Source organism: Cherax quadricarinatus, chromosome 62, assembly GCF_038502225.1.
Source record: "Cherax quadricarinatus isolate ZL_2023a chromosome 62, ASM3850222v1, whole genome shotgun sequence".
Lineage (NCBI taxonomy): Eukaryota > Metazoa > Arthropoda > Malacostraca > Decapoda > Parastacidae > Cherax > Cherax quadricarinatus.
The window spans coordinates 15,360,359-15,378,393 of record NC_091353.1 but is presented as its reverse complement, the minus strand read 5'-3'; the positions used below and the strand labels follow the sequence as shown (position 1 = coordinate 15,378,393).

The 18,035-nt window shown below is 40.1% G+C and overlaps 1 protein-coding gene across 8 annotated transcripts in view; it reads right to left on the bottom strand.

The window, feature by feature from the left end:
* PICK1 (protein interacting with PRKCA 1) overlaps positions 1-15,198 on the bottom strand; it is a 110,933-nt gene extending 95,735 nt beyond the window's left edge. For 2 of the 8 annotated variants that reach the window (XM_070098460.1, XM_070098464.1), the window contains exons 1-2: positions 14,983-15,197; positions 3,507-3,666 (exon numbers count right to left, since the gene is read on the bottom strand). In XM_070098460.1, coding sequence (XP_069954561.1) covers positions 3,507-3,625 — 119 coding nt within the window. In that variant the 5' untranslated portion in view covers positions 3,626-3,666; positions 14,983-15,197. Of the gene's footprint in view, positions 1-1,118; positions 1,179-3,506; positions 3,667-14,982 lie in introns of all 8 variants that reach the window. The other 6 variants (XM_070098461.1, XM_070098465.1, XM_070098459.1 and 3 more) reach the window with 5 other exon arrangements.
* Between the last annotated feature and the right edge of the window lie 2,837 nt (positions 15,199-18,035).

The window sequence follows — 18,035 nt, the reverse complement described above, 5'->3', positions numbered from 1 at the left end:
CGACCCCTGCAACCACAAATAGGTGAGTACAAATAGGTGAGTACAAAGCTCATGGAGAGCAAAACACTGCTACGATAAAATGTCACATGAGTTGCATTTATGTCCACTTACCTAACATTATGTTGGTAATTCTACTATTATTACTATGTAAATTATCTTGTGAGGTGCCCAAAGTTAGTTTTAATTTCTTAACACTTCCTGCAAATTTACAAATGTTATTATCTGTATCTTAAGATAGGTTAGATTACAGAGCTGATATTAAAAGTAACAAGTGAATTAGGGGCATTTTGTAGAAAGGCTGTGTAGATCAAACATAGGTTAGGTTAAATAAATCTGCAAAAAAATGTATATTTTGCCAGGTTAAAATAACAGTCCGCAATATGTTTGGCAACAAGGTGATCAAGCATAACCAGGATCATAATTAGCACTCATGGTGCTAGAATGGGATTGACTGTGCCACACTACTGAAGCAGTGGTCAGTTCAAGGAAAAAATCACAGCAGCAGTGTGAGTGTCGGGATAAAGTGAGTAGCAAAATAGCAATTCACAGAATACAGCAATTTTATTAAAAGTGACAAAGTGTGAATTAAGATTCTTCTTGTGTAAATCAGACATAGCTTATATAGTGAGATAAGTAGCTTCATTACATACAGTACTTACAAAGAAGTAAAAAAGCTTCCCAGTGCAATCAATTTACTCATTTACAAACTGGAAAATTTTCAAGGGGGGTGATGAAGTGAGTATACTACCTTCTATGTTACTCTACAACCAATTCTGAAGATTGCAAACAATGTAGCCCTAATTTGAGCATGAGGTCTGTGACTAATTCAGTCTAGCTATGCCACTTAAAGCAAAATTACTCCTTTTAAGTCAACACAATCAGCACTGATAATTCTGATAATTCATACATGGTACACAAATTTATAAAAATATGCATCAAGAAGGTAGCATTTCATCAACCTCATAAAAGCTGCTGTAAACATTATTTACAGAGTACTGTCCATGGATTTTATCTTATTCAGAATTAAATCTATGGTAATGTATCTTAACTCTAATTCTCAAGCCATTTACAAGATACTGCACATGGGAGTTTCTGGCTCCTTCACATAAGTTACTCACTCTTTACTATCTTCTCTTTTCTCCCAGACAGGGGACCCTGATGTTATGCGTGTCTCAGGACTAAAAACATTAACAAATTAATTAAACCGCAATGAAGATGCCCCATAATATATTCATCCAAAAACTAATTTGAGAATTATTAACAGCCAAACATAGTATAAATAATACAGTATGGAGGGCCCTGCATATACAGTACCTATTTTCTATGTTCCACATTTTTATTGGCTTTCAATTGAGCCATTGTTCCACATGCCAGTGACTATTGCCAGTGGGTGGAACTTAATGAACAATGGCTCAATTTGAAGCCAAAGAAAACATGGAAGACTGAAAAGAAGCTGCTGTATATGTGAGGCCTTTCTGTTCATGTGGGGCCCTGCTATATATGTGGTGCCCTGCTGTATATGTGGGCCCCTGCTGTATATGCAGGACCCTCCTGTAAATAAAAGAGCAAAAATACTAGTAGCTAATATACAGACAAATCCCTAGTGTAGTGACACAGATGCAGATACCTGTAATAGACGAGATTATTTTATAAAGAATTCAGATTGCTTTTCAGTCATACTCAATTTCTATTTTGCTCAAAATCTGTGAATCATCTGCAAAATACATACTGAGACAATCCACTCACAGCTTAATAACTAATTTTCACAACAAAAAGTGAATTAGGTAAAAGGACACAAGTACAACTCATACGACATTTTACTGTGGTAACATTTTGCTCTCCAGGAGCTTTGTCAAGCTGTTATGGCTTGACAGAACTCCTGAAGAGCAAAACGTTGCCACAATAAAATGGTCACATTAGTTATACTTGTGTCCTTTTACCTAATATGTATGTTAGTAATTCTACCAACATTATAACAATAAGTGAATTCTGTGCTTCTCTTTAAAGGCAAACTTAAATGAAAATGAGATGGTGCTTGGTACTCCTTAGTGAAAGCATGGTTAATTTATATAAAAACAAAATACAAATCATTGGACAAAAGCACAAGCAATTATGATACGAACTACAGGTGTGAGTGTTGAAACAACCAGTCAGCAAAAACAGGTGGGAAGAATATGCTACATGAATCTGGTGCACAGCATACAGTATACAACTACTATTTGTGTTCATTTATATATAAAAAATTATTCAATGACTTTAACCCTTTGACTGTTTTCGACGTATAAATACGTCTTACGAGCCAATGTTTCTGACGTATATATACTCAATAATTCTAGCGGCTTCAAATCAAGTGGGAGAAAGCTGGTAGGCCCACATGTGAGAGAATGGGTCTGTGTGGTCAGTGTGCACCACATAAAAAAAATCCTGCAGCACACATTGCGTAATGAGAAAAAAAAACTCTGATCGTTTTTTTGGAATAAAACGCCGACTTTGAGGTGTATTTTCGTATAGTATTTATCGTTGTATTCGCGTTTTCATGGTCTTAGGTGATAAAATGGAAAACATATTACAGAAATAGAGATGATTTTCATTACTTTTACGATGAAAACGACCTTGAAACTGAGCTCAAAGTAGCGGAAATGTTCGATTTTTACCAATGTTCAAGAGTACATAAATCACACCACACGTCCAATACACGTCAACTGGGGAGTCTAATATTCTTTCACTAGTGCACTGATATTATTTATACCATTTTTACAATAATGCAGTCGTCTGCATAACAGTAAATTTTGTATTTTTTTGTATGAATAAAAAATCAAAATAGAAAGCAATAATAATATAAGAGGGGCCTAGAGATGTGACTAATGAACAGAGCATATGTTATTTTAGTGCCACGAATGTCTACCTTGTTTATTCTGGACCCTATTTTGAAATTGGCATCTTTTTTATTTTGCGTGAAATTGGCCAAATTGCCAATTTCTGACCACCATATTGGGTAGTCCAAATTAGTAAATGGGAGGTTTCTTGTACTCAGCTGATACATAAAATGGAGTTCTAAAGAAATAGCTATGAGTTTGGTCAACTGGAACAATGGAATTGGCTGAAAATTGGGCTCAAAGTCGGCGAAATCGCCGATACGCATATGTCGCCGAGACCGCTAACTTCGCGGGAGCATAATTCCACGAGTTTTCTACCAAATTTCGAACTTTTGGTGTCATTACCATCGGGAAAAGATTCTCTATCATTTCATAAGAAAAAATAATTTTTTTTTTTTTCAAAAATTGAGCGACATAGAATGACAGTTTCAGAGAGGGGCCTGAAACAGTCAAAGGGTTAAACTAGAGGAAAGCAAAAGGCATTTAAGTTTAAATACCAAAGGAATGAAATTTTGAAAAGACGCATGAAAACAGCAGGAATTGCTTGCAGCATGTATTAGTCTTCAAGCAATTAGCATAAGCTCTAGCGATAAAAGAAATGTGCTGAAATACTTTAATTCAAAGACATACATGCGATCTTCAAATATGGAGCAATAAGCATCCATGTCCTCTTGCATTGTGAAATCTTCAGGATCACACAAGGGCACCAAGGAATACTCATGTACTCCAGGAAGGTGTCTCGGCCACATTGATACTCTTTGGGTGGATCTTCACTATCTATATGCACCTTCTATAAGCACACCAAAACAATGGTAATCAGAAGTATTACTCTAACAATATATTGGGGTGTCTTGTAATGCTGAGCCAACACACAGCAAAATAGTATTACTATTCTATACATTTTAATAAAAAAAACAGTTACTATGAGCAATGATGTACATAAGGCATTGTGTGGCAGAGAAGAATAAGAGCCAAATTCACACAAACAATAATAATAATAATCTTTATTTCTACAAGTACATGATACAACTTATAGGGACCATAGCTGACATTAATGACATACTATATAGAAAGCCCCTGGTTATGCAGAGCCTTTTGGGCAACCTAGATTAATTTTGTCCCCCAGGATGCAACCTACACCAGTCAGCTAACACCCAAGTACCTACTTGCTGTTAGGTGAACAGGGACAGCAGGTGTAAGGATACATGCCCAATGTTTCAACCTATACCCGGGATCGAGGGGAAAAACACAGGCATGGGGGAGATTGGAGCTATGAAGCTTAAGTTACCATATTTTGTTAAGGGACTCTGAGAGTAACTTAACCCTTTGAGGGTTTCGGACGTACTAGTACGGCTTACGACCCAGGGTTTTTGACATACTAGTATGCCTAAATTCTAGCGCCCTCAAATCTAGTGGGAGAAAGCTGATAGGCCTCCATATGAAAGAATGGGTCTATGTGGTCAGTGTGCACAGTATAAAAAAAATCCTGCAGCACACAGTGCATAATGAGAAAAAAAAAACTTTGACCGTTTTTTTGGAATAAAACAGCGACTTTGCACTGTATTTTCGTATGGTATTTATTATTGTATTCTAGTTTTCTTGGTCTCATTTTATAGAATGGAAGGCATATCATAGAAATTGAGATGATTTTGACTGGTTTTACAATGAAAAGTACCTTGAAATTGAGCTCAAAGTAGCAGAAATGTTCGATTTTTACCAAAGTTCAAAAGTAAACAAATCATGCCAAGCGTCCAATACACGTCAACTGGTGAGTCTAATATTCTTTTGCAAGTGCGCCAATATGATTCATACCATTTTTTACACTAATGCAGTAGTCTGCATAACAGTAAATCTTCTATTTTTTGTGAGAATAAAAATTCAAAGTGGAAAGCAAAAGAATGTAAGAGGGGCCTTGAGACGTGACTAATGAACAGAGGAAATGTCATTTTAGTGCCAGGAATGTATTTCTTGTTTGTTCTGGACCATATTCGGAAATTGGCACTTTTGAAATTTGTGTGAAATTGGCAAAATTGCTAAATTCTGACCACTGAACTGGATAATTGAAATTGGTAAATGGGTGGTTTCTTGCACTCATTCAATAGAAAATATGGAGTTCTAGCGAAATATTCATGTTTTTTGTCGACTAGTACAGTTGAACTGGCTGAAAATGGGGCTCAAAGTGGGCAAAATCGCCGATCTGTAAACATCGCCGAGACCGTTAACTTCACGAGAGCATAATTCCGTAAGTTTTCCATCAAATTTCATATTTTTGGTGTCATTATGATCGGGAAAAGATTCTCTATCTTTTCATAAGAATTTTTTTTTTTTTTTTTTTTAAATTTGGCTGACCCTGAGAACAAGTCTTGGAGAGGGCCTGTCGACCCTCAAAGGGTTAAAGATGCAGAAGACAATATCTACATGGTCCCACTAATAGATGACACATTAAAGAATCAGTTCCTTCACTAACACAGATTTTGGTGGTGTTGGAGCTTATTCTATTCTGCTACACAGTGCCTCCTATAACAAGCAATATAACACAAACAACAAGAAGCTTTACATGCTCCATATTTTTTTTTAAATCAAAACAAAGTGTATACAGCAGAACCCCTGTACCCAAGGATTTGGTTTTCAGTTATCCACAGTTTATCATGTACCAAAAATAACCCTTTTGCTTAATAATGGCCCCAAAGCACAAAAGTAGTGATGCTGGAAGTTCTTCAAAACATAAGAGAAGCCAAAAAGTGTGTGCAATCAGCAAAAAATGCTAATTCTCGACATACTGTTCATAATTTATTAATTAAACTTTATCATAGGTATATATGTAAACAAAAAACAACTTATATATAGTGTTTCGGGTATCCACAGTAGGTCTTGGAATGTATCTCCTGTGGATATGGGGGGACTACTGTATATCATATGGGCCAGTTCTCACAAAAAGCAATGTGGATGGTAGACTACTTTTAAAAATAATACAGTGGACCCCCGGTTCGCGATGCTATCAGTATCCGATAAATCCTGTAACCGATGCATTATGTATATCGCAGAAAATTTGCCTTGCTTCCCGATACAAAACCCGGTATGCGATGTGGTTCGTACGAGACGTGTCCATGTGTGGCCTGAACTGCCCCATGTGTGCCAGTGTTTACAAGCCAGCCAGTGTGCGCGCATCTAAGGATACATTCGGTACATTCCATATTATCCATATTATCACTGTTTTTGGTGCCTGTTTTTGCAAAATACGTCACCATGGCCCCCAAGAAAGCTCCCAGTGCCAACCCTTCAACACCAAGGGTGCTAATGACTGTTGAAATGAAGAAAGAGATAATTGCAAAGTACGAAAGTGGAGTGCGTGTGTCGGAGCTGGTCAGGTTGTATAGTAAACCCCAATCAACCATCTCTACTATAGTGAGCAATAAAACGGCTATCAAGGAAGCTGTTCTTGCAAAAGGTGCAACTGTGATTACGAAACAGCGACCGCAAGTGTTAGAAAATGTTGAGAGACTGTTATTGATGTGGATAAATGAAAAACAGATAGCAGGAGATAGCATCTCTCAAGCAATCATTTGTGAAAAGGCTAGGCAGTTGCATGACGATTTGGTAAAAAAATTGCCTGCAACAGATATGTTGTGCGACAGAGGTCCAGTGACTCTCAACCTGGTCCTAGTGGCATTAAAAGAAGAAGGGAAGTAACCCCGGAAAAGGAATTGCTACCTCAAGTCCTAATGGAGGGGGATTTCCCTTCTAAATGCTAACACCATCCATACTCTCCCCTCCTCCCATCCCATCAATCATCACCAGATCTTCATTAAAGTAAGTGTCAATTATTCTTTCGTTATTTATTGTTATTTATTGTTATTGTTGTTATTGTAATTACTATTCTATTGCATTAAACTTAATATTTCATGTGGTAAAAGTTTTTTTTTTCATACTTTTGGGTGTCTTGCACTGATTAATTTGATTTCCATTATTTCTTATGGGGAAAATTGATTCGCTTTCCGATATTTTTGGTTTACGATGAGTTCTCAGGAACGGATTAGTATCGCGAACCGGGGGTCCACTGTATATATGGATGACTTTACTGGTAGCATCATGAAATCTCCAAAATAATGAAAATATAAGTACACTGTAAAAAAATCATGTACTGTATTTAATTTATATATATTTCATCTATATAGGTCTGCTATAGAGTCCAGTATATTTGATCTGTCCACTCTGAAACAGCTCAAATTATAACAATCTACACATTAAGGGGCCAGGTATCTCATGCTCATGTGGGTTTACTTTATGTAAATTCACCTTGCCTCGGTCTCCCGCCAAGGTAGGGTGATAAACAAAAAAAAAAAAAAAAAAAAAAAAAAAGCTTTCACCATCACTCACACTATCGCTGTCTTGCTAGAGGTGTGCCAATACTACAGTTCAGATGTCCCTCCAAAATGCAAATATCTCCACCCCTCCTTCAGAGTGTAGGCACTGTACTCCCCACCTCTAGGACTCAAGTCTGGCTAACCAGATTCCCTGAATCCCTTCATAAATGCTATCTTGCTCACAATCCAACAGCACATCAAGTCATAAAAATTACTTGCCTCCACTCACTCCTAACACACTCATGCCTGCTAGATGTCCAAATCCCCTGCCAACAAAACCTTTACCCCCTCACTTCAACCTTTTCTAGGGCGACCCCTACTCTGCCTTCCCTCCACTTCAGATTTATACACCCTCCAAGTCATCCTATTTTGCTCCATATTCTCTAAATGACCAAACCACCTCAACAACCCTTTCCCAGCCCTCTGAATAATACCTTTAGTAATCCCGTACTTCCTTCTAACCCCCAAACTATGAATTCTCAGCATAATAATTACACCACACATTGCTACATTGCACACAAACATGACATCTCCACTGCCTCCAGCTGCCTCCTCCTCCTCCTCCTTGCTGCAACATTTACAACCCATGCTTCACACCCATATAATAGTGTTGGTACCACTATACTCTCATGGAAAATGTTCTTTGTTACCAGAGATGCCTCAATGCACCACTAGCCTTATTCCCCTCATCAATTCTATGGCTCACCTTATGTTTCAGAGACCCATCCACCAACATGTTCACTCTTAAATATCTGAACATGTTCACTTCCTCCTTACTCCCTCCTTCCAATCTGATATTTAATCTTTCTGATATCCAATATATCAAATTACTGGTAGAAATGGGGATCACAGCATAAAAGTGAATTCACATAACATGACACAGCATAAATCAAGGAAAACTCAAGTAAACCACTGATATAATGGACCTTGATATAACAAACTTCTAAAATTATAAGCAAAATCCACTAGTTAAACTGTACTTTTACCTCCCTTATTATCAATGTTAATTACAACATATCTGTAAACTAAGTATACAATACTACATTAGATATACAGTACAGTATCTGTCATTTAGCGCACTGTTTTGCTTTTTTATGACATCATTCTGATTTAACGGACACTTGAAGAATCCCCCTATTAGTTCATAATATCAAAGGTTTACTGTAAACATAAAGAAGTACTGTAAGTCAGACAGAAGTGTACAGAAGATATACAGGTGATCCTCAACTTACAATGGTTTGACTTACGATATTTTGACTTTACAATGCTGCAAAAGCAATTACTTTGAAGGTGAAACTTAACAATACTGGTATTTAGTTCTTTTCAGTAATTATTTGTTTACTTATTCAGTGACAGTAGTTATTTACTTACTTATTCATTTATCATATCATATTCATATTTGACCTACGATATTTTTGACTTACGTTGGGTCTGTCGGAATGTAATCTCATCATGAGTTGAGTAGCACCTGTAAAGAAATACTGCTCTATGATGGTATGAACATGCAAGAATATACTGTACAAGAGTAGGGTGAAAAGAATTGAAGAGATTGGTTTAAGGTATACATTATGGAAATGGTAAATGAAGGAGTACATACCAGAGAGAGAGAGATCCCATGAGTCTATATGGTAGCATAGTATCTTATGAAGAAGGTTCCTTCATGGCCAATTTAAAGATACTACAAGTAATAGAAAGTACCTTTCATGTGCTAATACTGTACAAGCATAAAACAGCAAGGCTATTCTTAATGGAACATTCTTCAAATCCAGTCAATGAGTCACTTGAAAATTCAAGATGGCAGTCACAGATTTCTTTACTGATGTTCATTTACAAAAATAAAAAAAGTTGAAGAGTATGCAACCCAGCTGAAAAATTAATTTCTTATTCCATCTTTCAAGTGCTCATGAGCCTTCAAAATGACTGTCATTTTTTCAAGATGGCCACAATTTCACAGTAAAATTGACATTGTCCAAAAGTCTGTAAAGTGTTTGAAGTTTTTACAGCCCTTTATCACTAAATTTTGTTATGGTGATCACAGGTTAGCCACTAAGGATAACCCAAGAAAGTCAACACGTCATCGAGGACTGTCTGTCTTATTTCCACTGGGGTCCTTCAATCTTGTTCCCCAGGATGTGACCCATACCAATTGACTAACACCCAGATACCTAATCATTGTTAGGTGAACAGGGACAGCAGATAAGGAAACATGCCCAATATTTTCACCTGTGCCAAGGTCTGAACCTTGGACACTCAGTGTGAGGCGAGAGAGCTACCAACTGAGCCATGGGTTTTCTATGTATACCTAGGAACAGTTGCTTGATCCCAGATACACCCTACCAGGTGGAGAGCAAGCTTTGCTTCTTGTGGCCAACCTGAGTTGGTGGACTCAAACCACATGACCTCTGTTTGTGGTGATTAGCCCCAATCCTGCAACACTGACATTTATAGCTGCCCTGGACCTGTCATACAAGGCCACTATATTATTATCATATTTGCATAAAATGCTAATCCTGCACAAGTCATTTAGCACTTTCTGAAAGGGCAGACTAAATTAGCATGTCAGAACTGACACCGTGCACTCTCAGATGATCTCAAATCTCCAGATTTCAGTGCCACATCAAACAATGTTAATTAAGAACATAAGAACATAAGAAAGGAGGAACACTGCAGCAGGCCTGTTGGCCCATACTAGGCAGGTCCTTTACAATTCATCCCACTAACAAAACATTTGACCAATCCAATTTTCAATGCTACCCAAGAAATAAGCTCTGATATGTAAGTCCCATTCAAATCCAACCCCTCCCACTCATGTACTTATCCAACCTAAATTTGAAACTACCCAAAGTCCTAGCCTCAATAACCCAACTAGGTAGACTGTTCCACTCATCAACTACCCTATTTCCAAACCAATACTTTCCTGTGTCCTTTCTAAATCTAAACTTATCTAATTTAAATCCATTACTGCGGGTTCTCTCTTGGAGAGATATCCTCAAGACCTTATTAATATCCCCTTTATTAATACCTATCTTCCACTTATACACTTCGATCAGGTCTCCTCTCATTCTTCGTCTAACAAGTGAATGTAATTTAAGAGTCTTCAATCTTTCTTCATAAGGAAGATTTCTAATGATGCAGTTCAGTTCTAATCTGGGAAAAAGACTCTTCCAAAGTTTTCACAAATTTTTGATCAATAATGGGATGTCTTAACCAGTACTGAACCATCTGTGATGACAGCATCTGTTTTGGGTATAAAGTCTGACATTGTCACTATGAGTATTTTAACCATTGAGACTTGTAACATATAAAGAGCTGGCCTTGTCAGGTCACAAAGTCTGCTATGAAATGAGATGAAGAGTCTAACATGCAGAAGTAGCTTTACTCTTCTTGAAAAGGATTACCACCTCTCCTGTGGTACTACTGTTTTATTAAGTTAGATCAAGCAGTGCTCACAATTATGGTGGCACCCTTTATTAGCTACCATAACTACAGTATGATGGTACCAACAGTGCATAAAAGCATCAATACAGTGGTAGGCACCAAGAGAGTATGCAATGAAACCAACAGTGTGTGTGACAGACCATCTGGTATACTCTGTCAGCTGGAATAATAATTACTGACATACACCACACATCAAGGGTCTTAAAAATTCATGAAAAAATTGTACAATACTGTATAACAAATAAGCCAAAAAATTTTAAAAATTTCACAGAATTACATATCTTCTTCTTTCAACGTACCAGCCGTATCCCACCGAGGTGGGGTGGCCCAAAAGGAAAAATGAAAGTTTCTCCTTTCAAATTTAGTAATATATACAGGAGAAGGGGTTACTAGCCCCTTGCTCCTGGCATTTTAGTCGCCTCTTACGACACGCATGGCTTATGGAGGAAGAATTCTATTCCACTTCCCCATGGAGACAGAATTACATACATATCTATATAATTTGGATATTCTTAACATTAACTCTAAAACTGGGTGCAATGTACAAATATGTCCATGTGGGCAACTGGAAGACATAACATCACCAGGATCTATAGATTTCAATTTGCCAATCTTTAACTTGCCATAAAAGTTTAAATTTTTATTATTTTTTTTGGTAATTATGTTCGATTTTTCATGCTCTACAATTCTGTAAGGAATTTTTTTTTAATTAAGTAAAAAGCATAAAAGATATCACTGATACCCCACCCCCCATGACCTGTTTAGTGGAACTATTTCAATACAACTTAATGATTCTTACAAAATCCATTCTCAACTTGGAAATTTTTTTTTATATAACCTAAAATAGTGTTACCCAACTTAACCTAACCAAGAATTTTATGGCTGGTCTAGGCTAGGTTACATTTGGCTGAGTTTGACAGGGTTATGTTATTAAATGTACATAACAATATAAAACTTTTTTCCTATCTGTTCAAAATATTACTGTCTCCGCTGCAGAACCCATATAATAAAAAGGAATTTATAAAATTGATTTTCTTATTTTATCACCAAAATAAAATTTCACAAGTAATTATTTTCTTTCATGGACTGGACAGCATGGACTTTATTTATAATATTAAAGATTAATGGATTTCCGTCCAGGGTAAAAAAAAATGCTATTGTTGAGTGTGGCAGCTCTCTGAAACAAGTAACTGTGACACAGTCCCCTGTCGTGGGTAATTGTGAGAGTCCCGTCATGGGTAACTGTGATGCAGTCTAGTGTTGTAGGTAACTGTGGCACAGTCCCCTGTTGTGGGTAATTGTGAGAGTCCCATCATGGGTAACTGTGATGCATTCTAGTGTTGTAGGTAAATGTGACACAGTCCCCTGTTGTGGGTAATTGTGAGAGTCCCGTCACGGGTAACTGTGATGCAGTCTAGTCTTGTAGGTAACTATGACATAGTCCCTGTCGTGGGTAATTGTGACAGTCCCGTCATGGGTAATTGTGACAGTCCCGTCATGGGTAACTGTGATGCAGTCTAAGTGTTGTAGGTAACTGTGACACATTCAATTGTTACAGGTAACTGACACAATCCAATGTTGTAACTATGACACAGTCCCCTGTTGTAACTATGACACAGTCCCTGTTGTATGTAACTGTAACACAGTCCTTGTTGTAGGTAACTGTGACACAGTCCCCTGCTGTAACTGTGACACAGTCCCCTGCTGTAACTGTGACACAGTAACCTGCTGTAACTGTGACAGTCCCCCTGCTGTAACTGTTACACAGTAACCTGCTGTAACTGTGACACAGTCCCTTGCTTTAACTGTGACACAGTCCCATGTCATTGGTAAATGTGACATAGTCCCCTGTCACAGGTAACTGTGACACAGTCCCCTGTCGTAGGTAACTGTGACAAAGTCCCTTGTAGGTAACTGTGACACAGTCCCTTGTCGTAGACAACTGTGATACAGTCCCCTGTTGTAGACAACTGTGACACAGTCCCCTGTTGTAGGTAACTGTGACACAGTCCTGTCATAGATAACTGTGACACAGTCCTGTCATACATAACTGTGACAGTCTCCTGTCATAGGTAACTGTGGCACAGTCCCCTGTCATACATAACTGTGACACAGTTTCTTGTTGTAGGTAACTCTGACACATTCTCCTGCCGTAGATAACCGTGACACATTCTCCTGTCATAGGTAACTGTGACAGTCCCCTGTCATAAGTAACTGTAATACAATCCTGTCGTAGATAACTGTGACACAGTCCTCCTGTCATACATGACTGTGACACAGTCCCCTGCCGTAGATAACTGCGACACAGTCTCCTGTTGTAGGTAACTCTACCAGCTCTCTGTCATAGGTAACTCTACCAGCTCTCTGTCATAGGTAACTCAGCCAACTCTCTGTCATAGGTAACTCTGCCAGCTCTCTATCACAGGTAACTAAGACAGCTCTCTGTCATAGGTATCTCTGCCAGCTCTCCGTTGTACGTAACTAAGACAGCTCTCTGTCATAGGTAACTAAGACAGCTCTCTGTCATAGGTAAATAGGTAACTCTGCCAGCTCTTTGTTGTAGATAACTAAGACAGCTCTCTTTCGTAGGTAACTCTGCAAGCTCTCTGTCGTAGGTAACTCTGCCAGTTTTCTGTTGTAACTAAGACAGCACTCTGTCGTAGGTATCTCTGCCAGCTCTCTCTTGTAGGTAACTAAAACAGCTCTCTGTCGTAGGTAACTAAGACAGCTCTCTATTGTAGGTAACTCTGCCAGCTCTGTCGTAGGTAACTCTGCCAGCTCTCTGTCATAGGTAACTAAGACAGCTGTCATATGTAACTCTGCCAGCTCTCTGTCATAGGTAACTAAGACAGCTCTCTTTCATAGGCAACTCTGCAAGGTCTCTGTTGTAGGTAACTCTGCTAGCTCTGTCGTAGGTAACCGTGTCAGCTCTCTGTTATAGGTAACTCTGCCAGCTTTCTGTCGTAGGTAACTCTGTCAGCTCTCTGTTGTAGGTAACTCTGCCAACTCTCTGTCATAGGTAACTTTGCCAGCTCTCTTTCATAGGTAACTTTGCCAGCTCTCTGTCATAGGTAACTAAGACAGCTCTCTGTCATAGGTAACTAAGACAGCTCTCTTTCATAGGTAACTTTGCCAGCTCTCTGTCATAGGTAACTAAGACAGCTCTCTGTTGTTGGTAACTAAGACAGCTCTCTATTGTAGGTAACTCTGCCAGCTCTGTCATAGGTAACTTTGCCAGCTCTCTGTCAAAGGTAACTTTGTCAGCTCTCTGTCATAGGTAACTAAAACAGCTCTCTGTCGTAGGTAACTAAGACAGCGCTCTGTCATAGGTATCTCTGTCAGCTCTCTCTTGTAGGTAACTAAGACAGCTCTCTGTCATAGGTAACTAAGACAGCTCTCTGTCGTAGGTAACTAAGATAGCTCTCTATTGTGGGTAACTCTGCCAGCTGTCGTAGGTAACTTTGCCAGGTCTCTGTCATATGTATCTTTGCCAGCTCTCTCTTGTAGGTAACTAAGACAGCTCTCTGCCATAGGTAACTAAGACAGCTCTCTGTCATAGGTAACTAAGACAGCTCTCTATTGTAGGTAACTCTGCCAGCTGTCGTAGGTAACTTTGCCAGCTCTCTGTCATAGGTAACTAAAACAGCTCTCTGTCATAGGTAACTAAGACAGCACTCTGTCGTAAGTAACTAAGACAGCTGACTGTCATAGACAAGTGGACACTGACTGTCATAGACAAGTGGACCCTGACTGTCATAGACAGTTGAACCTTGACTGTCACAGACAAGTAAACGTTGATTGTCACAGACAGGTGAACCTTAACTGCCACAGACAGGCGAACCTTGGCTGTCACAGACAGGTGAACCTTGACTGTCACAGACAGGTGAACCTTGGCTGTCATAGACAGATGAACCTTGACTGTCAGACAGGTGAACCTTGACTGTAACAGACAGATGAACCTTGACTGTCATAGACAGGTGAACCTTGACTGTCATAGACTGATGAACCTTGACTGTCATAGACAGGTGAACCTTGACTCTCATAGATGAACCTTGACTGTCATAGACAGATGAACCTTGACTGTCATAGACAGGTGAACCTTGACTGTCATAGACAGGTGAACCTTGACTGTCATAGACAGGTGAACCTTGACTGTCATAGGTGAACCTTGACTGTCATAGACAGGTGAACCTTGACTGTCATAGACAGGTGAACCTTGACTGTCATAGACAGGTGAACCTTGACTGTCATAGACAGGTGAACCTTGACTGTCATAGACAGGTGAACCTTGACTGTCAACTCACAGTTTATCTTCCTCCAGGTAAAACTCATCGTCAAATTCCATATGGAGTAAAGAGGTGACTGGAGGCAGGATAATGATGGCACAGTTATCCGCTGATCCTTGATGATGATAATGAGGAGGAGAAGCAGGTAGATAACACAGCAGCAGCTGAAACAACCTGACCACTCTTCTTTCTTTGTTGGGTTTATCAGGGCCACTGACGGCTTATGTTGTGTCCAACCTGACTTGATGATAGCAGTGAGTGGGTGGGTGAGTGGGTGAGTGAATGGGTGAGTGGGTGGGTGAGTGGGTGGGTGAGTGAGTGGGTGGGCGAGTGAGTGGGTGGATGCGTGGGTGAGTGAGTGAGTAGGTGAGTGGGTGGGTGAGTGAGTGGGTGGGTGAGTGAGTGGATGGGTGGGTGAGTGAGTGGGTGGGTGAATGGGTGGATGCGTGGGTGAGTGGATGGGTGGGTGAGTGGGTGGGTGAGTGAGTGGGTGGATGCGTGGGTGAGTGAGTGGGTGGATGCGTGGGTGAGTGAGTGGGTGGATGCGTGGGTGAGTGGATGGGTGCGTGGGTGGGTGACTGGGTGAGTGAGTAGGTGAGTGGGTGGGTGAGTGGGTGAGTGAATGGGTGAGTGGATGGGTGAGTGAGTGGGTGAGTGAGTGGGTGGCTGAGTGGGTGGCTGAGTGAATGGGTGAGTGAGTGGGTGGGTGAGTGGGTGGGTGAGTGAGTGAATGGGTGAGTGAGTGGGTGAGTGAGTAGGTGAGTGAGTGACTGGGTGAGTGAGTAGGTGAGTGAGTGGGCGAGTGGGTGGGTGAGTGAGTGGGTGAGTGAATGAGTGGGTGAGTGAATGGGTGAGTGAGTGAGTGGGTGAGTGAGTGGGTGGGTGAGTGAATGGGTGAGTGAATGAGTGAGTGGGTAAGTGAGTGAGTTAGTGAGTGGGTGAGCAAGTTAGTGAGTGGGTGAGTTAGTGAGCGAGTGGGTAAGTGAGTAAGTGGGTGAGTGAGTGATTGAGTAAGTCATATCGCTTGACTCCCTCCATTATTTATGCTCTAATAATAGTTGACTCCGTATTCTTCTTATGTGAGTAAGTGAGCAACTGAGTGAGTGGGTGAGTGAGGGAGTAAGTAGTAAGCAAAGTAAGTTTATTCAGGTATACACAAATACAATTACAAAGATTATCATACTAATGCCGGAAAAAAAAATCCCCCCCAGTACCAACAATACCACCAGTCCGATAACATTCTTCTTTGCAAATATACAGGGTCTAAAGCCAGCAACAAACAACAAAATACCTTTCATCCGTGGACTGCTTGCAGAGGCAAAGGCAATGTTCGCGGCTTTCACTGAGACCCACATAAAGGATCACTTGGACAACGAAATATGGATCCCAGGTTACAACCTATACAGATGTGACAGAGTGAACAGGCAAAAGGAGGGGGGGGGGGGTAGGCCTGTACATTGCAGAGTCACTTGTTTGCACAGAACTGCTAAATGTTTCAAATGATGTAGTGGAAGTTTTAGCAGTAAAGGTCGAGAACCAAAACCTAGTCATTGTGGTAGTCTACAAGCCTCCGGATGCAACATCCCAGCAATTCCAGGAACAGCTGTTAAAAATTGACCACTGTCTGGAAAATCTTCCAGCTCCTGCACCCAACATCTTGCTCCTGGGGGATTTCAACTTAAGGCACCTAAAATGGAGGAATATAGCAAATAATATTGTTGCAGTAATAACACCAGGAGGCAGCTCTGATGAAAACTCACACTCACACGAGCTTTTAAATCTCTGCATAAAATTCAATTTAAACCAGCAAATAATAGAGCCTACTAGACTGGATAATACAATAGACCTCATCTTCACTAACAATGATGATCTGATAAGAAATGTCACCATATCAAAAACAATATACTCAGATCACAACATAATTGAGGTTCAGACATGTATGCGTGGAGCCCCAGACCGACATAATGAGACTAGTCACGAGGGAGCATTCACCAAATTCAACTTCAATAACAAAAACATAAAGTGGGACCAAGTAAACCAAGTCCTAACCGATATAAGCTGGGAAGATATGCTAAGCAACACAGACCCCAACTTATGCCTAGAACAGATTAACTTGGTGGCACTCTATGTATGCACAAGGCTTATTCCTCTAAGAAAAAGGAGGAGTAGATGTAAAATAGAAAGAGACAGGCGCTCCCTTTACAGGCGACGGAAAAGAATAACAGAGCGGCTAAAAGAGGTCAATATATCTGAAATGCGTAGGGAGACACTGGTCAGAGAAATAGCAAGCATCGAACTTAAGCTAAAGGAATCTTATAGGAGTCAGGAATCGCGGGAAGAACTAAAAGCCATAAATGAAATCGAAAGAAACCCAAAGTATTTCTTCTCCTATGCCAAATCAAAGTCGAGAACAACGTCCAGTATTGGGCCCCTACTTAAACAAGATGGGTCCTACACAGATGACAGCAAGGAAATGAGTGAGCTACTCAAGTCCCAATATGACTCAGTTTTTAGCAAGCCGCTAACCAGACTGAGAGTCGAAGATCAAAATTAATTTTTTATGAGAGAGCCACAAAATCTGGTTAACACAAGCCTATCCGATGTTATCCTGACGCCAAATGACTTCGAACAGGCGATAAATGACATGCCCATGCACTCTGCCCCAGGGCCAGACTCGTGGAACTCCGTGTTCATCAAGAACTGCAAGAAGCCCCTATCACGAGCCTTTTCCATCCTATGGAGAGGGAGCATGGACACGGGGGTCGTCCCACAGTTACAAAAAACAACAGACATAGCCCCACTCCACAAAGTGGGCAGTAAAGCAACAGCAATGAACTACAGACCGATAGCACTAACATCCCATATCATAAAAATCTTTGAAAGGGTCCTAAGAAGCAAGATCACCACCCATCTAGAAACCCATCAGTTACACAACCCAGGGCAACATGGGTTTAGAACAGGTCGCTCCTGTCTGTCTCAACTAATTATGAACTTGATGCAGCACTAACTAAGGGCAACTCCACGTCGCCTGGTGAGGATGGTATTACTTACAACATACTCAGATTGCTGTG